This window comes from Mus pahari, chromosome 6 (assembly GCF_900095145.1).
Source record: "Mus pahari chromosome 6, PAHARI_EIJ_v1.1, whole genome shotgun sequence".
In the NCBI taxonomy this organism is placed as follows: Eukaryota; Metazoa; Chordata; class Mammalia; order Rodentia; family Muridae; genus Mus; species Mus pahari.
In genome coordinates, this window is record NC_034595.1 from 74,432,903 (window position 1) to 74,458,105 (window position 25,203).

At 45.5% G+C, this 25,203-nt stretch overlaps 2 protein-coding genes across 11 annotated transcripts in view; both read right to left on the bottom strand.

The window, feature by feature from the left end:
- The window catches only part of Bmp8a (bone morphogenetic protein 8a), a 30,819-nt gene extending 28,411 nt beyond the window's left edge, over window positions 1-2,408 (bottom strand). For both annotated transcript variants that reach the window (XM_021200704.1, XM_021200703.1), the window contains exon 1: window positions 1,517-2,408. In XM_021200704.1, coding sequence (XP_021056363.1) covers window positions 1,517-1,841 — 325 coding nt within the window. In that variant the 5' untranslated portion in view covers window positions 1,842-2,408. The remainder of the gene's footprint in view (window positions 1-1,516) is intronic.
- A 5,980-nt stretch (window positions 2,409-8,388) lies between these two features.
- Window positions 8,389-25,203, bottom strand: part of LOC110323540 (microtubule actin crosslinking factor 1) — a 339,871-nt gene continuing 323,056 nt past the window's right edge. For 7 of the 9 annotated variants that reach the window (XM_029539979.1, XM_029539977.1, XM_029539975.1 and 4 more), the window contains 9 exons: window positions 25,048-25,202; window positions 24,047-24,121; window positions 22,882-22,899; window positions 19,561-19,678; window positions 18,618-18,686; window positions 13,797-14,008; window positions 13,207-13,308; window positions 10,571-10,700; window positions 9,381-9,909 (listed from right to left, as the gene is read on the bottom strand). In XM_029539979.1, coding sequence (XP_029395839.1) covers window positions 9,653-9,909; window positions 10,571-10,700; window positions 13,207-13,308; window positions 13,797-14,008; window positions 18,618-18,686; window positions 19,561-19,678; window positions 22,882-22,899; window positions 24,047-24,121; window positions 25,048-25,202 — 1,136 coding nt within the window. In that variant the 3' untranslated portion in view covers window positions 9,381-9,652. Of the gene's footprint in view, window positions 9,910-10,570; window positions 10,701-13,206; window positions 13,309-13,796; window positions 14,009-18,617; window positions 18,687-19,560; window positions 19,679-22,881; window positions 22,900-24,046; window positions 24,122-25,047; window position 25,203 lie in introns of all 9 variants that reach the window. The other 2 variants (XM_029539981.1, XM_029539978.1) reach the window with 2 other exon arrangements.

The window sequence follows — 25,203 nt, forward strand, 5'->3', positions numbered from 1 at the left end:
AAAAAAAAAAAAAAAAAGGAAGCTTAGATATGCTCTGCTGGGCTGGTGGCCAGGGTAGGGTCCTTTCCCTGGTCTCAACTCAAGCTGGGTATTCAAACCTGCCCAGATTAATAGCCACAAACATCAGAAAAGCTGGTGGGGATCTGATCCACAGTGAGGAAAACCTCCGGAGTAGTATCTTTCAGACTTTTAGAAGCTGGGGCTGCAGAGCAGACTCAGCCCTCGCTGCTCATGATTTCCTATGATCTCTGACTCCAGTCCCAGGGGATCTGACACCCTCTTCTGCCCCCATGAGACACTGCATGCGCTTGGTACACATATAGACAGACAGGAAAATCTCGTACGTGTACATACACACGTGTACACACACACACACACAAAATCTTTTTTTTTTTTTTAATTTAAAGGTGGGGGTGTGGCTGGAGAGATGGCTCAGGACCCACTTGTTTCCCTACCTGAAAGCAGGCAGAGAGCACACCCAGGCCTCTGTCCCCCATCCATAGCTGGTGGCCAAGGTAGGGTAGAACACAGCACAGGGGGATGGTGGGTGTTTGGGACTGAAAGTTCCAGGGCAGGAGGGATCTATATACTCTCTCCTGCTTAGAGGGCAGGGTGGGGACTTAGGACAGACCACATGTGGGGCTGTAACTGCCTCTCCATCCTTAGGATCCTGGATTTGATTTTCCAGCACCCACAGGGCTGCTCACAACTGTGATGCCAGTTTTACAGCATCTGATGCTCTCTTCTAGCCTCTGCCAGCACTGGGCATGAATGTGGTACATGGACACACATGCAGGTAAAACCCTCATACATGAAAGTAAAAAAAATAAAAGACTAGTAGGAGAAAGTGGTCCTGATGTCTACAGATCCCTGGAGAAAGGAGGAGCCACGCTTTGGGAGAATGGACTTACAGCACCCCTTGGGTCACTCACTGGCCTGAACAGTCTCCATGCCAGGCCAAGGTCCAGCCGCTGGGGCCCAGGCCTACAAGACTACAGTCATGTCTGAGTCTGTCCACTCCACCTCCTGACCCTGCACCCCACCCAGTCACCCACAGAAAGAGCCTGCTGTCCGGGCGTGAGGGTCAGCTCTGGTCACTTTGATATGACCACAGGTTTCCACACTGAACTTTGTCCCCTCCCTCTCTTCAGGGCTGCGTTTATCACAGTGACAGCATCACGGTCTGGTTACTCATCAGTGTACCCAAGACTGTTTTCTGCTGCTACCTAGGGGACCTGGACATCGCCAGATTCCAATTCCTGGGTGCCTTAGTGGGGCGAAGACCCTGGGCACAGGCGGAAAAACAAAAACAAACAAACAAACAAAAACAAACGGACCTTCCAATCCTGATCCCCTGCAGTCTCCCCTCCCCGTGGTTTTACTGAACCATGGCTTCCTGTCCGAGGGGTTTTGTATTACCGGAGGGTTTCATCCCCCGACAGGCGGCCACGTTCACGGCCACCCTCTCCTCTCCCTTCAGCCCCATCCGGATCCCTGACGCCCTTTCTGCACTCACCCATGTTGACGAAGCTCATGACCAGGTCGGCACGGCCCAAGTGAGCCTGTGGTGGCCCGCCGTCGTCGTCATCGGTCATGGAGTGGTATAGGTCCAACATGAAGAGGGGCGCGGACGCTGGCTGCCGGGCAGCGGCGGGTGGTGCACGGGGTCGGGGCCGTCCGGGTAGTCCGAGCACCGCCAGGATTTCACGCTGCATGTCGCGGCGCTCGCGCGCTCCCAGGCGACGCTGGGGACAGGTGTGCGGGGGACGCGGACCGTGGCCGCCTCCCAGCGCGCACAGAGCAAGGCCCAATAGCCAGAGTGGTCCGGGACGCACAGCCATTTCGGACTTTCAGCCGGCGCACAACCACAGGTAGCTGGCCAGGCTCCGGCGCGACGCCCGGACGGGGAGGACTAGACGGTTCAGTGGATCCCCTGAGTTCGCACCTGTCTCAGGCAGCTCTACAGCGACTGCTCACCACGCACTCGGCAGGCGATCGCTGCGACGGTAGGTCCCTCAGAGCAACGTGGGCTCTCACGGCGCTGACCTGCGAGTGGCCGCAGGAGGACCTTGGTGGCAGCTCAGACGCGCGAACGCTCTTCCTCGGCCCCGCCCCTTCCCGAATCAGCCAATGGGATCTCGGGGGGTGGGTCCGAGTGCAGAGAGATCCCCCGGGATGGTCTGCACAACTAATGGTGAGCGAAGTAGTGAGAGCCGCCTGGTGCACCCGTAGGTGGGTACGAACGGGCTGGAGAGAGGCCTTTAAGGGTGTCTTGGGTCCCAATCCAGCTTTCGGAGTTCATACATGGAAACATTGGGGCCTCTGAAGCAGGCACTCGCGCCCTGGGTGCGGGTGGGATCCTGAGTCCCCGAGCAGCGGTAGGACCCGCAGCGTCGCCCTTCTGCTCTTGACGTCTCTGCATGCGCCCTTAGTTCCGACCGTCGGGGCCGGGCGGGTGCCAGCAGAGCAGCGAGGGTGGGGCACACTCCGTTGCCAGCAGTAACCAGGGCCCAGCCCCCGCTACTCCTCCGCTCCAGACTCCTCCGCCCGGTGGTTCCCTTTGTGGATCCAACCGGGGATGGGCTCTGAGCCTCACGAAGGAGGGCCACCTTTGCTTATCTCATTTGTGACAACTCCCCCAGGGGCTTGCAAAAACTCCCTGACTGGTTCCGCCCCTTTATGCACTCCCGCCTCCCAAAGCGGCTGCCACAGCACTGACACAGATAATAAAGGTGTTGCTGTGGCTCAAGTGGAGCAGCGAATGAGCTCCGGGAGGCTGGAAGGAATTGAACAGGAAAGAGGGAAGTCAGTGGAAGGAAAGTACCCAGCAGAGGGACTGGCTGTGTCAAGGCTGGGAGTGTCATAAGGACAGGTAACAGGGCTTCCAGACCTATTAGTGTTTACAAGCCATTATGGGCACACAGCTGCCTCCTTTCCTTTTCTTTTTTTCTTTTCTTTTTTTTTTTTCTCTTTCTTTCTTAGCGTACACAAAGCAATTAACAAAATAATTTTGAGGAGTCCTGTTCATAGATCGCGATGACCCCCTTCCTTCAAGTTCTGTCACAAGGGATGGGAGTGACAACCTCAACCTGCCCAATCTTCACATCCCTGAACAAGCAAGGGCGCTGAGACTGGGCTCCAGATCCAGGCAGGGGGTCTGCATCTGTTTCCTCCTGCGCTCTGGAGTTTGATATGCAGGGCAATGCCGCACAGCTCCTTGCACCTCTGGTCCACATCGGTAACATCACTGAAGGATGAAAAGATACAGTAGACACCGAATACATCCTGTCCTCCAGCCACTTGAGCTCTAAGGCCGGTGGCTTGTTCATTTCCTTCCCCTTGGGAGGTGCTATCTGAATGTCATCTCCAGACTCCTATACCAGCCCTGCCTGCTCTGAGGCAGGTTCTCACTATATATATAGCATTGGCGGACCTGGAACTTGACCTATAGAACAGGCTGGCCTCAAACTCATAGATACACCTGCCTACCCCTGCCTCTGGGATTATGGCCTGTGCTACTGTGCCCCACAAAGGCTTAAAACAACAACAAAAACAAAAACAAAAAACAAACAAACAAAAAACAAAATGGGAAAGCTGAATGCTAAGCACTTCACCTCAGGCGAAGGGTGAATGCTGGGGAGGCGACCAGGAGAAATACCAAAAAGGCCCAGCAAGTGGTGCTACATGATGGAGGGTCTGTGCCAATTAAGGATTCTCACTCTATTGTGCATTCAAAATACGAATGCAAATAAATGTATAACACCTACCAAGATCATGCTGGTGTGGTCCTTTTGAAGTTTTTTTTATTTTTATTTTTTTAAATTTTATGTAAGTACACTGTAGCTGTCTTCAGACACTCCAGAAGAGGGCGTCAGATCTTGTCAGCAACCACATGGTTATGAGCCACCATGTGGTTGCTGGGATTTGAACACAGAACCTTGGGAAGAGCAGTCAGTGCTCTTACCTGCTGAGTCATCTCACCAGCCCGTTTTCTTTTTTCTTAAATGTGTGCACCTCCTGTGTGCAAGTGTCCTGTGATGCCAGAAGAGAGCAATTGGAATTACAGCCCATTGTGAGCCACCTGATGTCCTGGCAACTGAACCCAGATTTCTCCAGCCTTGTTTCAGTTTCAGGTATCAACTTAACCCTTCAAATAATCATGTGTAGTCTGTCTTTTATCCAACAGGCCAATTTCCATACTGCTTCAAAGCCCCCTTTAAGACACAGAGCTGCAGAATCTCTTATAAGCATCATTTATAGCTTAGGTAGGAAATGAGTAGTGGGACATCCTGTAGGCAGAAATGATTCTGGGAGAGTCACCCAAGATGTGATGAAATAGATGTCAGCTGAGCACAGGTAACCTGCCACAAGCTAGAATATAGGTTGGAATAAACGAGTTATTTGAAGTTATGATCTAGTCAGAGAAGAGCCTAATTATATGGCCAAGGTATTTGTAAATATATTTTGAGTCTGAGTCTTATTTGTGGGAGCATGGGGCTGGGAGGAAGAACCAGAGTGAACTTCAACACAGAACAACTGAAGGTGCAGGAAGACAGCTGTAAATTCAAGGCCAGAATAGTTTACAGAGTTCAAGACAGCCAGGGCTAGCTTCATAGCTACAGTCATACCTTGTCTCAAAACAGAAACAAAACAAACAGAACAAGGAAGAGGAGGAGGGGAGGGGGGAGGAGGAAGGAGGGGAGGAAGGGTGGGGGGAGGAGGAAGAAGGGGATAGAGCAGAAAGAAGAAAGAAAAGGGGGAAATGATGGGCTTTTAAGGATGATGCTACCAAGTAGCTTTTGAAACTGTCCAAACTGAGGCTAGAGCTAGAATGGTGAGGAAGTGTGGGTAGGAGGGAGGGAGAAAAGTCAGGCTGACGTTGGAGACATAGTAATAGGGAAAGGGGTTGACAATAATTCTCTAATAGTGCAAGTTGGAGGCCTGAATTCATAGGGCTTGATGACTGAGGTAGAACGTTGTATGTTCATATAATTTTTGTTCAGGAGCTCAAGTCTCCTATCCGTAGCTCCTCTCCCCCACCCCCTCTGGACCCTGGGTACTCTCTGCAGCAGACTCCACATCATCAAGAACCTCCCATTCCACCTGTAGCTCTCAGGTTGCCTTCTAGACTATCCTGGGCTACCAGGCTACTTACTATAAGCAGCCCAGCATGGGGTTGGTTCTTAGGGCTGAAACACTCACATCAGCTTAGGAACTAGCCAGTTACTCTCTCCACAGTGCTTCCTTTTCCTATAAGCGGAAACAGGGCTTAGCCAGTCACCCAAGAGCCTCTATCAGAATCCAATTTGGCAACCGTCACGGTGGGCTGGTCTGTACTGAGGCCTGAACCAAGACTCCATCTTTTGAGCAGTCCCCACTCTAATGGTGTTGACCACCTGTGAACTTGGTCATTCCTGAAAGCCGAACAAAAGCGGCGTCCCCAGAGGAGCTGGTGAAGCCTCTGGAAGGGCAGAGGATCGGTGCCAGGACGAGGAGGTAGGTGCCTGTGAGTGGGACCCTGGAGCAGCACAAAGATTCTTGAAGAAGAGTGTCAAAGCCTGAGCTTTCTGGCTCACCTGTTGCTGACTATGACTTTGCTAAGTTACTGAACTTTCTTATTCATAAGGAACTCAAGATCATAGAACTGGGGTATACATTGAGAGGTACTTAGGGTGCAAGTTCTCTGTAATGTATGGAATGCTGGCTGGTTAGCTGTTGATTTATCATTTATCTCATATGTGTGTGCACATGCATGTCACGTGTGGAGGTCCAAAAACAACTTACAGGAGTAGTTAGTTGGTTTTCTTACCATGTAGGCTCTGGATTGAGCGCAGGTCATTAGCCTTGGTGGCAAGCATCTTAACTTGCTGAACCATCTCACTGGTCATCAATCATGTATTTTTTTGAATCACATCTCAGAACTATTATTATGAGGGAAGAGACTCGTGTAGAGGTTAGAAGATGATTTTGTGGAATCAGTTCCTAACCTTTTTGTGGGTTCTGGGGATTAAAGGCAGGTCTCCCGGCTTGTGTGGTCAGCGCCTTTACTGCCAACTCTCCTTGTCGGCGGCTGTAGTATTTTAAGCCTTTATCTGACCTGTTTCCCCTGTCTTACAGATTCCAGTTGAATGGAAGCTGTTTGTGGAGCCACCACCAGGCAAGCTTTTTTTTTTTTTTTTTNAAGACAGGGTTTCCCTGGCTGTCCTGGAACTCACTCTGTAGACCAGGCTGGCCTCAAACTCAGAAATCCACCTGCCTCTGCCTCCCGAGTGCTGGGATTAAAGGCGTGCGCCACCACGCCCGGCAAGCTTTTGTTTTTAAGATTTAATTGTGTGTGCACATGAGTGCCTGTGTCTGGAGAAGCCAGAGGCACTGGTGTTTGCATCCTGTGTGGGTGCTTGATCTTAGCTCAAGGCCTACAAGGACACCCACCCCTCCCCAGCCACATCTCCAGGTCTCCCTCACTCCTGCCTGCCAGGTGAGTTTCATGGAACACTTAGGACCTAAGTCCTGGGAAGAATCAGCCAGCCCTGCCATGCTCCTGCTGCTGGGCACTGGAAGCTGCCGGACGGCTTGGGTGAAAGCATTATCCTACACTAAGTTAAAGAATAAGGTTTTTAATGAAAAATAAATTTATTCAAATTACGTACGGATTAAGGTGGTTGTGGTGGCACATGCCTTTAATCCCAGCAGAGGCAGGCAGATCTCAATGAGTTCAGAGACCAGCCTAGTCTACAGTGAATTCCAGGACAGTCAAGGCTACATAGTAAGACCTTGTCTAAAAACCAAAACAAGTAGGTGTGTGTACATGAGTGCAGATGCCAATAGAGACTGTCTGATAATGGTGCTGGCAATTAAACAGGGGTTCTTTGGAAGAGTGGCAAGTGCTCTTTTCTCTGTGTAGCCCTGGCTATCCTGGAACTCACTCTGAAGACCAGGACTCAGATATGTGCCTGCCTCTGCCTCCCTAGTGCTGAGATTAAAGGTGTGCACCATCATCAACCAGTGCAAATGCTCTTAACACATCTCCAGCCCCAAATATTTATTTTTAATTATAAGTATGTGTAGCATGTGGGTATGTGCATGTGTGCACTGGTATCTATGGAGGCCAGAAGAGTCCCTGGAGTTGGAGTTACAGGTGGTTGTATATCACCATTGGTGCTGGGAACTGAAAAGGTCTTCTGCAAGGGCAGCAAGTGCTCCTAACTGCTGAGCCAACTCTCCAGTCCCAAGCTCATAGCTTTAATCTGTACATTTGGCCTTATGTAGCTTTGGCATTTACAGCATGCCAAATTCTGGATTTTGAGGGGCATGTGGCCTGAAGAGTGAGAACATAGGTCTGAGTTGGGACCCTTTCTTGAGTTCTCATTCAGTTGGTTGTTCTAGTCACATCAGGGCCAGCTAAGGACTAGAGAAGTGGAGCCATCAGACTAGCACAGGAGTTCAAGACTCAACCCAGAAGAGCCCACATGGCTTCATACTACAATCTAGTGCACACACCTGCCTCTCCACCTATAAAACAAAGGAAACAGAACAGACTGCCTTGCAGAATTGAGACCAGATTCCAGTGGGCATAATTTCACCCAACTTGTCTTCCCCAATAATTAGGTAGTGTTTTCCTTCATGAGTCTGGAAACTAGCAAGAGGGTTTCAGAGCAGCCATTCCCTCTGCCCTTGTCCACTGCGGACTATGACAAGAGGGCACATGGCTAACAGGCAATGACGGCTCCTGAAATGTACAAACTGCAAGACGCCTGTCTAGGTAACCAGCAGGCGACATGCATCATCTGGCCACAAGACACATGGAGAAGGGGCGGCCCAGTCTGAGAGCATCCTTCTCCCATATAACCCACCCTGAGTCAGCTCTTTACCGTGCCGCCTGGCGAGCTGGCTTATCAGAATCAGGTTCTCCCCAGGCTTCGGCTGTGCCTGCCCACTTGTTTGCATCCTCCACAGTGGTTTCAAGGTTAACAGGGTAAAAGTGTGGCTCTTGACGTCATCATCTAACAGGAACTTCAGCACACCACTTGGGAAGTTTGCCCATCCTAAGGTAAATTCAACACTTTTCTTTTTCTTCGCCGAGACAGGGTTTCTCTGTGTAGCCCTGGCTGTACTGGGACTCACTCTGTAGACCAGGCTGGCCTTGAACTCAGAGATCCGCCTGCATCTGCCTCCCAAATGCTGGGATTAAAGGCGTGTGCCACCACTGCCCGGCTCACACTATCTGTTGAATTATGTAGGTAGACAGGATTCCTTCCCTATATATCTGTGTGAAAACATCCCACTTCTCTAGTGCCTCGTTAAAACTAACAAGGGTAAGATAAAGAAAAATAAGTAATGAGTTCTATGATTTTTTTCCCATCAAGAAAACTCTTGTTCAATGATGTATTTAAGTACTACAACATTTTTATACCTTAGCGGTAACATTTAAATATAAAGTAGTGGTTCAGAATAAAGCCAGGAATTACAAAACATTTGTTACTGCAAGCAATTTTAATACAAAAGTGTGTCTTGTTTTTAAACAGTTCATTGGTAGAGCTTCAGTTTCTGCCTCAATTAAAACCAATTGAGATAATCACACAGCAACATGGTCAGAGCTGACAAGGAACAGCAGCTAAAAAACAGGAGCCCCAGATAGCCCCTCTGTGGTCACTTGGTCAGCTGACTTTTATTACACACAAAAAAGACGGAAGCAAACGGGACTGGTGAACAGGTGTGCTGGTGAACTCCATTAAAGGATGAGCAAGTGTTTGTCTTAGGTCCGCATTTCAAACTGGGCTTATGGAATTCATTCCTCAGTTTATCGGGAGGTTGATCAACCATTTAAATAAATAGGAAAAAAAAAAGCAGATCAACAAATCTGTAATTCACAGTGCTACCAAGGAGTCCCCCTCACGGGGGCCTGGGGCCTGGGGAGCACAGGAGTCACTGAGGGCTGGGTTGGACAGTTAGTTACAGATCAGTTTAAAACCCCAATGTCCTGAAGTTTTCTTTACCCCTGAATCCTAGCAGCTATGCGCCCTTTAACACCCAGTATTGAGACATTATTTTAAGACAGTATTGCAATGAACTCTTTGCTGTATCATGTGCAAAAGCTATCTCGATGAGGTTCTGTCTCGTCAGCTAAAATGACACAACAGTAAAACAATGGAAATGTAGTCTCAAGTGTCTGCTCCTGAACTCTCGCTGACTGAGGTGTCTGTGACTTAGAAAAAAGAGTTCCTTAAACATTTCGGAATTCTTATTTTTTTAATATAATTTATCTTGCTGATATAGCAAGCCAAGTTTATAAAGAAGATGCATTTAGGAATAATCCTAAAAGATAAAGCAGGTTCATAACCCTGCACCACATGAAACCCTATTAAGAGGCTTTTCTTTTNAATACACATTTGCGTCTTGACCTTTTGTTTTCCTCAAATATTTCATCTCTGGGCCCTATCTGTTACAGGGTTACCAGGAGGCAAATTTTATCTACATAAATATTCACATGAAAATAGTAACTTACAAAAAGGAAAAAAAAATAAGGCAGCTTCATAACACAATTATTCTTTTACAATTTTAACAATATAACTTCTCCCGTTCAGAATAAATATACACCCAAGGTATGGAGCAGGATTCAAAGTGGATAGTGGTGTGGGGTGCTTGTACAGTGTTATCGCTTGGGACCTGGAGTCCTGGGGGAGGCAGTGGTGGTCTTCTTAGACATGGTTGGGATTTTGGACGGTTTGGTGAGCCCCCGTCTGGAGCTGCCCTGGCCCCCAGCAGCACTGCTCTCCGAAGTGTCTGAGCAAGCCGACTGCGTCTCTAGAAGGTCAAAGTCAGAGGCGTCGCTTCCTCGACGGCTGCTAGCCCGACTCCCGGCCCGACTCCCGGCCCGACTCCCAGGACGGCTGGCAGACTTCTTAGGGTCTGGAATTGAAGAATCAAGCAGGAGACTTAGTGGAGCAAACACTGAAATGGAAACACAAGTGACTGGGGGCTGCGGCTAATAGCTCTTGATTTGCTGTATGGTCTTGGGGAAATCATAGCCATTTTGGATCCACACTTCATGATGACAGCAGGAGCTGAGCCGTTTCTGGTTTGTGATGCTACCTACTCGATCCTGATGAAGAGCAGAAAGCAACTGCTCTCAACAGCTGGACCACCTTTCAAAGCTGCTCCATCACCATGGCACGGGTGGGGAGCTGGTGAGGTTACAGTGGGTAATGTGAGCAGATGGTAATGGGTACAGGTGGGAGGGACAAGTTTCAGGTTCCCAGGAGGAGTAGAAGTGAGCCAGCTCTTCCTTCCCAGCTCACCAGCAGCCATAAAAGACATGGCAAACCAGGCAAGCTACTAACAAGCAGCTTGCTGTAGTTCAGGGTGGTCCTTTCTTCCTTTTACTCAACTGTGATCATTTCTAGCCAGGGCTCCATCCAGTATTTAGTGTAGGAGGACAGTTTGTTGTGGTGACAAGAAAGAAGCAATGGCTAACAAGCATAAGTGCTCTTCCACCAATGGCTTCTGAGAGGCCACTGGGTTAGCCTTCCCTCGCCCGCTCCGGCCCTGTCCACTCATGGCGCCCGCTCACCTGCCCGGTTGGCTTTGGCACCTGTGGAAGCTGGGGAAGAGCTGTTGCTGGTGTCACCAGCAAGGGATGTTCGGCTGGAGTGAAAAGCTGGTGTTGGTCGCTTCAGCTTGCTGCCTGATGACGAAATAACCTTCAAAATAACAAAAGGTCATATTTAGTTGATACACTCTTTGGTAGGGATGTAATTGAATTGTCAATTTAAAAGGTTTTTTATAGATAACCATTTGAAAAAGCAAATTAAAAAGTCCAGGAAAACAAAGATTTAGTTACAAAATGTCCTATGTAGATCATGGATTTTTTTTTTTTTAATTTTTAAAGTATTCTCAAAAAGAAGTTGTTAAGGTCCAATTAAAGCTTCACAGTGTCTTCTAATGTCTCTTCTCCCCTAGACATGGTAACCTCTCAGTGGCTGTTATCCTGCTGATACATTCCTCTAGGTAGTGAGCTACTTTGGTTACAAATGAATAAAGTGATGCTTTATAATAAGAGAAAGCCAAACAACCCTATGCACCCATATGCTGGGGCAGCAATCTAAAGCAGAGTCAGACACCCACCTGCCACCACTAAGCACATTCAACAACTGTAGTCAAGATCTCTTTGTGAGCCAGCCTGCATTCTCCCTTAGGAAATGAGAGACTCTTGTTTCTCCATTTCTATCACACCCTTCCTGTTCAGTGAGCTGTCTGGGTCTCCTCGCTGCTGGCCTTATGGCCAGGGAAATTTTGTCCACTTTTTAATTGAGCCCACACAGTCACTGTTCAATAACCGTCCTCCCCAAACAAATGCACAGCTTAGACCTTGTACTTCAGGGGCTATGCTGAGAGGACACTCTTGTCAGAGAAGCCTGCCTCTCAGTACCACTTGAAGCTTTCTGCGTCTGCATTTCCATTTTTAGGGATAGTATTTTTCATTGCCTGGCATCTATATCTGCTTATTACATCTGTCCTAAATTAAAGCATCAATTTCATAAAGGGAGGAACTTTCGTGTTATTGTGTACCCTCACATCTTAGCACCTAAAACCATGTGGCAGAAAGAGAGGACACTATACAACTGTGCTGAATAACAATGCATAGAAGCATGTCCTAACCTGAAGGAGGTGCAGCTCATGACTGGTGTTACTGGGAGGAGCTACGTTTCCTTATGTGGTGCTTTTTAATGCCATAAATTTAATGTAGAGAAAGAATATTTTAAAGTCTGATTTAAAATATTACTTAAAACATGGAATATAATTCCAGTTTGTCTTTGAAATAAGTTGGGTAAATTGTTTTCCAGAACCTTTAAGATGCTTATATAGATAGATAGGAGAGGAAGCAACCTATCTCATTGTGCAGGTTCAATTTCTTCATGAAGGAAAAGCAAAAGCGACAGGAAGTGACTGACACTCAAGCAGGAGCTCTCCTAGTCACCTAGGAGCAGGAGCTACCCTAACCCTGAGCACTGCTGCCTGAGTCCACAGCTTTGGAGCCTCTGGGCTGGGGCTCTCAGTTAGGGCCTGGCCTGGTCACAGGGCATCAATGAGTAAAGAACTTGAAATAAAAGATTACACTGTAAAGTAAAACAAAAAGGCCATCTCTCAGAGTCATATGCAGTCTGTCACAGAGGGAAAAAGCAAGGGCAAGCTGCGTCTTGGGTTCTCCAGCAGAAGTGCTGGCAGTGGGAGAGTCCAAAGTTGTGAGTTTATTTACAGCCGCTGGCTTCTGGGCCCTTGTTTCTCCAGCTGAAGCTTTGCCTGACTAAGGTAACACCATGCTTAGAGGCGTGAGAACCCAAGGTGCCTACAGGGGCTGAGACATGCCAAGAGGGCTGCTGGCTGACAAGACTCTCGCCCGGGTTTTGTTTCAGTTATTTTCTTTTCCTCTTCTGAGACAGGCTCTCTGCACAGCCCATGCAGCCCTGATGCTATGACACACCTGCCGCAGTCTTCCGAGTGCTGCGTTACAGTGTGTGCCACAATACCAGCCAGGCTTTGTCTCTCTAACACCGGTTTTCCAAAAGTGTGAAGGTATTTTAATGGCTGCATCTGGACATGCTTAACTGCTGGTATGTGCATTCAACCCAAAGCTATAGAAATCCAGGTGTCCAGGCCAAGGAACCAAGAAGGCAGAAACTGGAGCCCCAGAGCAGTGGTCACTAGTAAGTACGGAAATTGTGCTTGGCTGAAACAGACAGCACCCATGCCTCCAACCAATGTGGCAGCACCAACCACCCTGGGGAAGGGTCTGCAAATCATCCTCTTGTTCTAAACATACAGAACACCGGTGAGCATGCGCTGTAGATTAGCTTCAAGTGTTTATAACTCGTCTGTGTAGCTTATATTTGGAGACTCCAAGAGACCTAATTACAAGTAACATTTAACAAATGAACAGCCAGGAATGACAGCTATCAATCGTCCCGAACAAATGTCAGGCTAAAAACTTGTAAAGTTGTTAAACAATCTTGTTTTAGGCATCTCTTATTCATCTCCAATTTTGGTAACTCCGAGTTAGAAACTCCTGAAAACACTTGACCAACTTGATCCGTCAGCTGTGTCAGCAAGCACTGCAGAGATGGAAGAGACACTGGGCTCATGTCAGGTTCTCGGCATGAGTGAGGGCCTCTTCGTGACCACGGCTCACTCAGCAAAGCCATACTCTACCTCAGGGCTGAGGAGCTGGAGGTCAGGACAATGGCTGTCCCTGACAGCTTTACTGTTTATCAACCAGGGTTTGTCATAACATCGAGAGAACTGAAGTGGAGTCTGTGAAACAGAGATCCAAAGGGAAGGGCAGGAACAATTGAAGATGGAACAGAATGGGGAGTAAATTGGGAACAGAAAAAAAAAAAAAAAAAGACACTAAATTTTAAAGAAACAGAAAACAAATAAAATACACTAAGTCCGAGGAGCCAAGATGCAGCAGGTGGAAGGGTCTCTTTCACCCGCAGCCTACTGTGCAGCAAGCTCATCTGTCAGCTCAACTGCACGGACAGTCCCTGGGCTTTCCAAACCCTAACTCTGGACAAGCTCAGACTCCTCAAACTGGGCATAAGAGGACAGAGCTGTTTCAGATATAACTAGCCGTAAAGGGCATTTTACCAATCACCTCCCAAGTGGTGAACTGGGCACAGTTGCTCTGGACGTTTTTATGTTCTTTTTCCTGCTAGTCTTTTCAGAGGCTGCCCATCAATGAGTATCTGCCAAGATGGGAAAGGACAGAGAAGGACAACATGAAGGAGGTCTGCACGTACCTTGGCCCCGCTGGCTGGGGTGGCTGGAGAAGAAGGCATGGATGTGCAGCTGTGGTTACTCTGACTAGCACTTGAGCTGGAGCGGGTGGGGGAAGCTGCCCGGGAAGATGGTTTGGATCTTCGACCCCGTGACCGGAATGGAGTCATCCCCTGAGATGCCCCTTCTGGCAGGATAAATTTCTCTCTAAGTTCTATGTTAGTTCTGCCTCGTGCTAAAAGAGAATGAACAAATGCATGTGTGTTGTTAATTATTAAAAATGTATCTTAGATGGTCATACAGATGCTTGACCCCATGATAACAGTAAGCTGTGCATAGGTGTTATACCACCTATGGATTCTTCAAAACCAGAGGCCATGTCCCGACCCAAAACCAACACATCGGCTGAGAACAAGCAAGCTGTGAACAGAGGACTATCCACTCTGCTGTCATGTTCAGGTTTTGCTGCTATCCCCTAGGGTAAGCAAACTGTAGCTGCTCAAGGAGACATAGATGCAATAGGACAAAGCCTCTGACCTTAAACTATTTTCTCTCTCATAGACATGTGTACTTTTTGCTGAAAATTTGAAGGATATATGGTAATAATATAGTGGAGAAAAGTACATAATGAAATCAGATGCTTCCATTGGAGTTCTGCCAATAACAACTCTAAAGCAAAAGGCTTAGGAAGCCAGGACAGTAAGGATGAGGACTGTCTAAGAAGTAAACATGTAGGGAGAGAGAAAGATCAAGACCATGCACAAAACTGTGAGTGAGATTTGTTAAGTAAAAATGCTGAAAGCAGTAGGAAGCCGAAGGAACAACTTCAGTAGGAGAAAGGGTCGCAGTGGAAGGCTCTGGAGCAGTGCTGAAGGCCAAGTAAGTGCTGGCTCCTGGCTCTCTGCAGCTATAGACTAGAAGGTAAAATATGGAGTTTTAGTCAGAGACATCAAGACACTGCTAACTTAAACACTTCCTGTGGAACAGCTCCTTTGGCTTCCCACTGACAATGTTCTGCAGTGAACGTGAACCTGTTCACCCAATCCAGACTGCACCACTTTTAGAATATACTCAACACACCTGGCAGAGGGTGGTGAGGTGCCGCTTGAGAAACAGCAAGGGACATAAGAGGAAACCCTGGAAGTTTGCATCTAGTTGCAGACAGCACATTTAAAATGTTTTACAGAGGGCCATAGGCAGGTGGTAGAATTCTAACTCAACTCAACTCAACACACACACACACACACACACACACACACACACACACACACACACACTCTAAAGAGGACTACCTGTAATAATGGAGTGATAAAATTATGTCCCTCCCACACTAGAATTTTTACAGTATTATCATATGAAACACTATACTTGATTTTCATTAGCATCTCTGTCTCTTTAGACAAGGGAATGGAAGCACCTATATAGACTGGTCAAGCCACAGAAGAGGTGGCCTGTCTCCCACCCTAATTCTTCTCTTTTAGGCATTCCTGGCTGTCTCTTTATGCCATTACCCACATCATCTTGTCTCCATTACTCCATGGCATTTGCTGGGTAAAGGTCTACTTCATAAGAGGACCTTTTTTAAAATCTCAGAAAGGATAAAAAATTCCTAGGAAAGTTGGATTGGGAGAGCTGGTTCCATGGGCATGAAGAGCCACGCTTGGAGCCCCAGAAGCTATGACTTAGCGCTCACAGGCTAGTCAGTCTCAGCCCAAATGGCAAGCTCCAGGTTCAGTGAATGACTCGGGCAGAGATCCCAACGCCAACCTCTGGCTTTTACAAGCTTGGGCACATGAGCACTCGTCCTCTGTCAAGAGTTACTCACTCTCACTCACAATACTGGCATGTCTTTATTTCTTTGAGCAACTGTGTACATACTTTTTATACAAAGATATCAGTAATATTCCTCCATTTCCCATATGTCCTATGTTAAACTGTAAAGTACAATTTCATCATATATGTGTCAGTTTACGGTTAAATGTTGAACTTCTAATTTGTTTTTATTTTTAAAAATACTGTATCTAATGCTATGACAACTTCGAAAATATTTTGTATATATCCTGATTTTTCCTTAGGATGAATTTCTACAAGTAGCTTTGACACAGGAGGGAGGGACATTCACTTCAGTGGTGTAACAGCATGTAAGGTGTCTATGCTCCTTGAGTAACACTAATTAACCCTGGTTCTATGGGCACACATAGGTACACAAACACACTCGCCCCTCCCCCAGATTCAGAAGCCAACTGCTTTTAGTTTTATGTGTATGAGTGTCTTCTCTGCATGTATGTGTACATACCAGTGTACCTAATGCCTGGAGGTCGGAAGAGGGTGTGTAATCCCCAAGAAATGCAGTTATGGACGGGTGTGAGTCACCAGGTGGGGTTCTGGGAACTGAATCAGCTGCCCTCTGTAAGAGCAACTTTTGAGTGCTGGCTGAGCCAGCTCTCCAGCTCCTTTGTTTTTCAAGACAGGGTTTCCTCTGTGTAACAGTCTTGGCTCTTATTTTTATTTAATATTGCATGTACATGTGAAGAGTGTGAGAGTGAGAGAGAGAGTGTGTGTGTGTGTATGTGAGAGAGCTATGGGAGGGAGAAGAAAATATATGTATATGTGTATGTGTGTGTGTGTGTGTGTATGTATATGTATACGTATATGTATATGTATATGTACATGTACATGAGTGCAGGTACTCACAGAAGCCAGAGGAGGCAGCTGTATGTCTCCTGATGTGGGTACTGGGAACTAAACTCTGGACCTCTGGAAGAGCATTTGCTGCTGACCCAGTTATTTCTCCAATCCCCAAACCATCTTTTAAATTTCCACAAATGAAGATTCCTAGATTTTTACTATCGCAGAAGTATTAATACCAATTCACTTGTTACTTCCTTTTATATACATACATATATACATTTTTTTTTCCAGGAAACTATACAAATGGCAAACCTTTAAAATATACACAGTACATTAGGCACAGGTGTACCCACTTTTAAAAAGCAGGAACATGAATTAAATTTAATTAATTTACTTATTTTGTGCATCTGTAAGTCAGAGGACAACTTCAGGAGTTCTCTTCTTCCACTATGTGGGTGACAGTCATCAGGTTTGGCAGCAAGTACCTTTACTCACTGATCAGCTCTTCTCACTAGGCCTAGAAGCACTGTTTATATCCACCTAAAGCATTATGTATGGTCTCCTTTGCAACAAATGAAGTAAAGAAACAAGAAGAAACAAACAAAACCCTTTGGCAGTACCAGAAAACTATATAAACAGCAAACCTACCTAGTGGAATATTATTTTATCTATCTCATCTATTTTTTGATGAAGGGTCTTACTATGTACCCCAGGTTACAATTCTAGATCCTCCGGATTTTGCCTTAAATAGCTGGAATTATAAGCAGATGCTACCAGGCCTAGCAAATAACCTGTCTCTTGAAGCTCATGTCCCTCCAGCTCACTGGCCTTGGTTGTCCACTTGTGGCACTATTTTCATGTGACAAGAAAGTCCACTGACAGCAGTTACTGAAAGCTGCTGGTGAGTTCTATTTCAGCCAATGAAGAGAAGCTGATCACTGAGCTACAAGAAGGCATTCCTGGAGAGTTGGGGCACCTTACCTTGCTCTGAAGGATGAAGAAGAGGGTTACCAAAGCCCACAGAAAATAGCTATGAGATTGCCTTCCCAAATCTCCTTGGAGTTCCAATTGTTACAGAGTAAATAAAGGTAAGCAGGCAGTGTTCTTGCCAGCCAGCAGCATAACATAGCAGGCAGCAGACAAGCAGGCAACCACGGGCTGTAACTGCCACATGCAGCGTCGCTGTTGCTCAGTCTGACTTGATACACCGCAAGAAAAATGCGACCATAACAGAGTTATACAACATTATTTTTGTTGTTCTTACAGAGGTATGATTAAAAAGATACGTATATTGCTTCTTATTTAAAACAGTTAAAAGGTTTTTAAATTAACGATACTGGTTCATGATATGATTAAATATTAAAAATTGACTAAATCCTTTTAGAATTTATCAGAAAAGGTATTGTCAAACCTAAATTTAAAAACTGCTGATGGGGGCTGGAAAGATGGTTCAGCAGTTAAGTGAACTGTCTACTCTTCTAAAGGTCCTAAGTTCGAATCCCAGCAACTACATGATGGCTCACAACCATCTGTAATGAGATCTGATTCCCTCTTCTGGAGTGTCTGAAGACAGCTACAGTGTACTCACATATAATAAATAAATCTTAAACAAAAAAACAAAAAAACAAAAAACAAAAGAAAAAAACTTCTGATGGGAATTATTATTGCTTAGCCATTACTCTGGCTTGCTGGAGTAAGTGCAGAATGAATAAAATTTATAGATACTCCAGCACTCATGTGAGAACTGTATACCCTTTGGGTCTCTCTAAATCCTTCAGCATAATAAAACAACCACGTACAGGGTGGTGGTCAGGATCACCTGCTTAAGAGCCTAGCTCGTTCTGACTTCAATCATTGCCTACCTACTCAAAGTTATTTAAATTTCCATACCTCAAGTTTCTACTCTATAAAATGGAGATAACAGAATCTATACCTCATAAGCTGGATATGGATATGAGATGCAACTGTGTTATTTTTAAAGTGCTTATGTAGAGGTAATTATGTAGACTAGTATTCAAAATCTGTGGATACCATTTCAATAGAAACATTTTATACCCTGTCAAGGTAGGATTATTGGAAAAGCAATGGTTTGGCTACTTTAAGCATTCACCAAGGTAGCAGATATCACAGAGCCAAGAGATGTTACAGTTTAAGCAAAGCCATTCTCAAAGGACCAGGGTGTAGGGGAAGAGGGACAAAGCATAAAAGCCAACCTATGGGAGACTGACTGGAAATTGAAGAGCTGGAATCAGAGCGCTTTATTTTACTCCCAGGATGATGAACTGGAATAAAAAAGATGTAAACACACAGACAGAGACAGAGCAGGAACGAGAGAAACTAGTCAAGGCAGACAAAACAGCTGGGCCTCCTGTGTCCCCACATGCAGCTCTCCTCACAGGAAAGAGGACTGGTTGTGGCTGGGTAGGATGCGGCAGCTGGGATTTGGCCATTTGTCCCCTGCTGTAGTTGTAGTTACTATCTGCTCAAACTACGCTGAGGGTCTTCTGTTGCCTGGGGGGTGGTGGCTGGCATAAGTCCTTTAGCGTCCCCTGCTTGGAACAGTCACTAGTCCTAGGCTTAGCATGCTCTGAGGTTCTACGAAAGAGGAGCTTGGAATTATACACAAGTCTTTGTCGCTGGGCGTGGTGGCGCACGCCTTTAATCCTAGCATTTGGGAGGCAGAGGCAGGCGGATTTCTGAGTTCGAGGCCAGCCTGGTCTACAAAGTGAGTTCCAGGACAGCCAGGGCTACACAGAGAAACCCTGTCTCGAAAAACAAAAACAAAAACGAAAACAAGTCTTTGGTCTAGGTTAGTACTAATGTCACACCCTAAATGTAATGTCACACCAATACATTCTTTTTCTGTTTTGGAGATGGGCTTTCATTCTAGCTTTGAACTTGCTATGAACCTGAGGATGAGTTTGAACTCCTTATCTCCTGCCTCTACCTCCCAAATGTGAGAGCCTAGAGACACCAACAATCCTTAGTTCTCCTTTCTTCATTCTTCCCTGACAGCATCAGCTTCTTCAGATTTTTGTACCAAAACTCTGACCTAATCCGTGATGGGTGGGATGATATCAGACACCTTAACAAGACAAAAATCAGAAAGACCCTCCCTCAATGCTTCCACGTCACCCATGGTAGGTGCTTCCTTACCTCGGCAGGGGTCGTTTTTCACTAGAAACTCATCCAGGGCCATCCATCCTCCACCAACTCGGACCATCACAGTGCTGCGCAGAATACGGACCAGCCGCAACTGCTGAGAATCTCCAAACTGGAATCAAGGGGAAACTCAGTTAACGAGAACACCTTAATGTTCACTTACAACCCCAGACCCCTAGAAAGCAGACTGTATTCAGGAATGACGTGATAGTGGTAAGAGTTCTGAACTTGATTTTGTATTTTTACATTGTCATAAAAAGGTTAGCAAATAGAAAAGCAGAAAGACTAAGCTAAGAAGCAATGCTGTAAAATCTTTCTGCTGGGGTAAAACCGCACTCTGACTCCTGTACCAAGGGTAAAGGAGGAAAGATGGGTTTGGCTTGTTCACTTAGTCTCTGGAGATCATGCCCAAGTGAGCACCGCAGTGTTATGTTCATCTCCTTTTTGTTTTTGTTTTTCAAGACAGAGTTTCTCTGTGTAGTCCTGGCTGTCCTGGAACTCACTCTGTAGACCAGGCTGGCCTCAGGCTCAGAAATCTGCCTGCCTCTGCCCGGCTATGTTTATCTCCTTAAAGAAGGGGTCACCTTCTGAATACAGTGTGCTGGAGAGTTAAGAGGACCCCAGTGAAGACTAAGTCAAGCGTTAAAGAAACTCCGGCGAAGCGTCCTCATTCCGAGCTTCACAAGCTTAGGAATAATCGATTCTCTTTGTCCGTCCGGTCCTTACAAGCATGCCCTAAATGTTCTGACTGTGATGGCACCAAGAGAGAAAGTCAAGCTGAACACATGATTAGACAGAATTAAAGTTTAGTTGAAGAAACAGAAATTTAATCTCTTATCATGATTAGAAACGGTTCAATAATTATTCTGGACCTTAGAACAAATATGATGAGCTTTTCATTGTCTCTGTTCCTAACTGCCTATTTCCCAGTTCCACCTTAAAAGTTGGAGCTTCCCTTTGTATGAATTGTCCTTTCCCCAAAATGAAGAGGCAACAAAACAGAAGCATACCAAGACTGCAAAACAAACACCAACCCAAACATTAAAGAAATGGAATTCCTAAGGTTATTACGGAGAATGTTTGGGGTGGGGAGGTAAAGAGAAGGACTTAACCTCTTAATTATGATTTTCAAAGCTTTAGGAGAATCATAACTTTGAAACGGAGAAAAACTGAAACTGTAAGAAAGGATGTTGAGGAGGATATACAGTTGTCCTTCTCAGTAGGTACTATGTGCACTGGCAGAAGAATGGAAGGTGCTTTCTCTTCCCTTCCCAATTACTTCAAAAATTAAATAGTCTTACACCATTGTCTCATACAGCATTTAAATGTGTACACAGAGTGGCCAGACTGACACAGTGGAGCAGTGCCAACCTTTCTCCCAGCTGCATGGAAAGAGACTTTCTGAGAAGGAAGCTAGTCCCTGCCTTGGAGGGAGAAAACAGATTCTGGGGATGACTGATGTGCCACAAGTGACCGCAGTCACTAGTCTGGGTTTTCTCTGGAAAGGCTATGTACCTGCATGTTTTCCAGAGTCAGGAAGGAAACAGTGGTCTAGGTTACTTTCTTTCTTTTTTTTTTTTAAATGTAATTTTTTTTTTTTTTTTTAGATTTATTTATTTATTGTATGTAAGTACACTGTAGCTGTCTTCAGACACTCCAGAAGAGGGCGTCAGATCTTGTTAGGGATGGTTATGAGCCACCATGTGGTTGCTGGGATTTGAACTCTGGACCTTCAGAAGAGCAGTCGGGTGCTCTTACCCACTGAGCCATCTCACCAGCCCCGGGTTACTTTCTTCTTAGAAAACTACACCCTACAGTTGGTTATCCACTGATCTTACGGGGGTTTTCCTTATTATCTCTCCAAAGCTGTCTTAAGGATTCTAATTTGTTTTTGTTAAGCTGCAAAAATCCAAAGGTGGGGCTTCAGGTAGTGAGACTTAGCTTAGAGGCCTGCAGAACAAGGCTGTGGGAGAGCCAGAGAACTCAGAGGCAGAGTTTTCACAGCCACCGTTTCTTTCTCTCACAGGAACTGAGGGTCTTAGGACATTAGCTGTATGAGTGTGACCTGTGACCCCCCCCCCCGAGGCCTCCAATACTACATATACAAAATGGACTTCATAATTCTACTCACAGTATTAGAATGATTCATCAAATCCTCCCCAGGTCAATGGAGCAGTGGAGGAGGGTGTTAGTGCCCCATTAAAGGGACCCCAGTAGGTACAGTCACCAGGAGGGAGGAGGCATGCTGGGCACTTGACTACAATCAACACTAGTTGTAGTATTGAGAGCAGACTCTATGGATGTGTAATGCAAGTGCTCCATCACTAAGATACACTATTAACCTTTTGATTTTCAAAAATTGAGACAGGGACTTGTTAAGTTTCCAAAGGTGGCTTCAAACTTGCCTCCCATGTAGCTAGGAGCACAGGTCTGAGGCAGGTATCATGTATAGCCTGTGATGGTTTACTTAAAGCCAACTTGACTGTTCTCAGCTTTACATTTTTCTCGTCTTTGTTCTTCCCACTGGCCCAGAATATTACTGTAGTTAGTAATTATTGGAGTAGCTAAAATTTAACATTGATTGAGTACTTCAAATTGACTCTTAGTGTTTCTAACTTCCTGATAGACAGATTGATTTTACTCATGCAACTTCCTTCCACATTTGAGAGACAGCACCCAAGAACCCTCAAGAAATCTCAAAGGTTAGAGTTGCCAAGTGGAGTCTAGACTTCCCTCTAATTCAAGCACATTTCATTTTGACTGGTTGACTATAATCTTAAAATGTTAGGCAGAAGTCAATTAGGCTTTCTGTATATGTCAGACATCATTATAAATACCTGTATCTATTAAGTTAGTTCTTAGATAATATTAAGATTTTTTAGGGTTTCTGAGTCAAGTATACATTACAACTTTCCTATTAACTATTAAAAGACTGGTAATGAAACAGAACCGTGCCAATGGTATTCTGACCCTGAATACAGAAGTGTAAGACTGTATCTTCACAGGTGAAATGGGCTGATGTCAGAGCCTCAATTTTCCCTGAGTTATAACAGTTATAAGTCAGTACAGTGTACTATCATTGCCTTTAGCTAGCCCAATTTGGAATGGAAAATTTCATTGTTGGCTTTTTTAAAATACAAAACTGTATCTTTTTGCTGTTAAGATAGCTTTGTAATAAAAGTCTGCTAGTAGTTTCTCCACTTGGCAAGACAACCCGATGTGACCCAGGCATGCTTCCAGCTGTGTCCTTTCCCCAAAGCAAAGAACAGGCCACACCAAGACCACAGCCACCAAGGACATTGCAAGGCACTGTACCTGATTGCCGAGGAAGAACTACAGACAGTAAGAGTAAAGGATGCAGGGAAAAAAAGAGAACATTTTTGTCAAATTAAAACTAAAAAACAGCAATTTCATCACATTACCAATCTAAGTACACACAGACCACATTCTTCCTGGGGATCTGCCACAGGACAATGATCTTACAAAGCCTGAAAACAGCCATCTAAATATTCTTTGCCAACCACAGAGTTTTTTCCTTAAAATTTCAGGGTCCCTTGACAAGCTGATGGATATAGTTTAGGAGTCCTGATTTATGTCTCTACTACATCCTTGACTCTAGTCCTAAGAGAAGCTAAAATTTAAGAATAGTTTCCTGTTACTTCTGGTCATACCCAACAAGTCTTTCCAGGAAAGATCATTGAGCCCGGCTCTCCAGTTCATGTAGGTTCCAGTTGTAGCCTAGCTCAGCACAGCAACACTCACGTGTTGGGGGTTTTCACACATAGTCTTCTATAAGCATGGGAGCCGTTTAGGCTCACAATGACCAGTTCTTATGGATAAACCATCACTCTTTTTTAAATGGAAAAAAATGAAAACAGAACAAAAAGCCCCCCAAACAAAACAACAACAAAATAGAAAATGTGTATGTGCACAAACACAGCAGAGGACAGTTTTGGGGTGTATGTTCCCTCCTTTACCATACAGGCTCTAGGACTTGAACTCAGGTTGTCAGGCTTGGCAGCAAGCGCCTTTATATACTGAACCATTCCCAGCACCCTGATCCCTGGTTTTTAAAAAAATCTGAGACATTTTGTGATATGGTCTTGGCTAGCTGCAACTCACTATGTAGAGTTGGTCTTGAATTTGCAATGGTCCTTCTGCCTTTGCCTCCCAAGTTCTGGGATTACAGGAAGAATCCCAGACTCTGCTTTACAAGTCCGTTAATAAAACGGTTTCTAAAAGCCTAAGGACTTTGCTCGGCAGTGAGATGAGGGCTATAGAGTATTCCCTACCATGCCAACTATAAGCTACAGTCTACCTGGGCAATGGTAGCTTTCAGATGGAACTACACAGGGCATGCCCTCGACACCTAGGGATGAAGGTCTGGGTTCTGGCCTCTGGAGGTGGCATAAGTGCTCTACTGTCAGGATGACCCTGGAGGCAATGACCTCCACAGATGGTTGGCTTTTCTCTTCCTTACCCGGTATTTATTCTCTCCAATCTGTTCCACTTGGAATCTTTTTGCACACTTGCACTGAGCCACTTGTCTTGTGACCTGTTGGTTGATAAAGCAAGAGTGTAAGAGCAGAGAAGAACTTTTTGTTTTAAAGTGTAGAGAGGCTATTCATTATATTTTAAACACTGCCTTTTTATTTCGGAAACAAGATCTCATTCTCAGGCCCTGACTGTCTTATACTTGCAATGTAAACTAGCCTAATCCCCAACTCAGAAAGATAGCCTGCCTTTGCCTCCCAGTTTCTGGAATTTTTGTTTGTTTGGTTTGTTTTGTTTTTTGAGACAGGGTTTCTCTGCATAGCCCTGGCTTCCTGAAACTCATTCTGTAGACCAGGCTGGCCCTGAATTCAGCCCCTGCCTCTGCCTCCCAAGTGCTGGAATTAAAGGCATGTGTCTTGTTCATTTTAGGTGTTTAATACATATATTTATCTTTTATTTGAAATATCCATAACCCTACTTGAGATAAGAGATACTGGGAAAAAAATAGCAGATGAAAAAAAAAAATTCACCATTGCTTCAAAATTCTTTAGAGCAAAGTGCTAATATAGATCAAAACAAATTATGAAGTGAGCAAAATTTCTACCTAGAAGCCTGAAATTCCCAAGAAATCAATCTCTTTCCATATTTATGTGGTTCCAGAGATGGAATTCAAATCATCAGGCTTGCATGGCAAATACTTTTACCCACTGAGCCACCTCAACGGCCTCATGAGAATTCACCCCTTTATGCTGCATCTGAAGTCCCTCCATGGATTGCACAGTACCGCAAACCTGAGTATGAGAGTTGGACCCATGCTCTAGACCAAGCTAGACCTCAGTAGTTAAAGGCCCCCTAGAGCTGAAACAGCATCCGAAGGCTAACCAGAAACATTAACTCCAAGTGACTGCTTCCCAAGATGATCCACATGTCCACATTCAGGATGGTATAAAGCTACGGTCAAAATACTCTGCTCTAAATTCCCCATACCTCATCTTCAATCTTATCTGCATCAGTTGTTGGTCGATAGGCATCCTTGTTGGGATGTAAGGCAGCCACAAATTCATAGTAGTCAATGTAGCCATCCCCATCTCTGTCAAAAATGTCAGCCACAGCTGTCATCTCTAACTTGGTGGTTGGGAACTC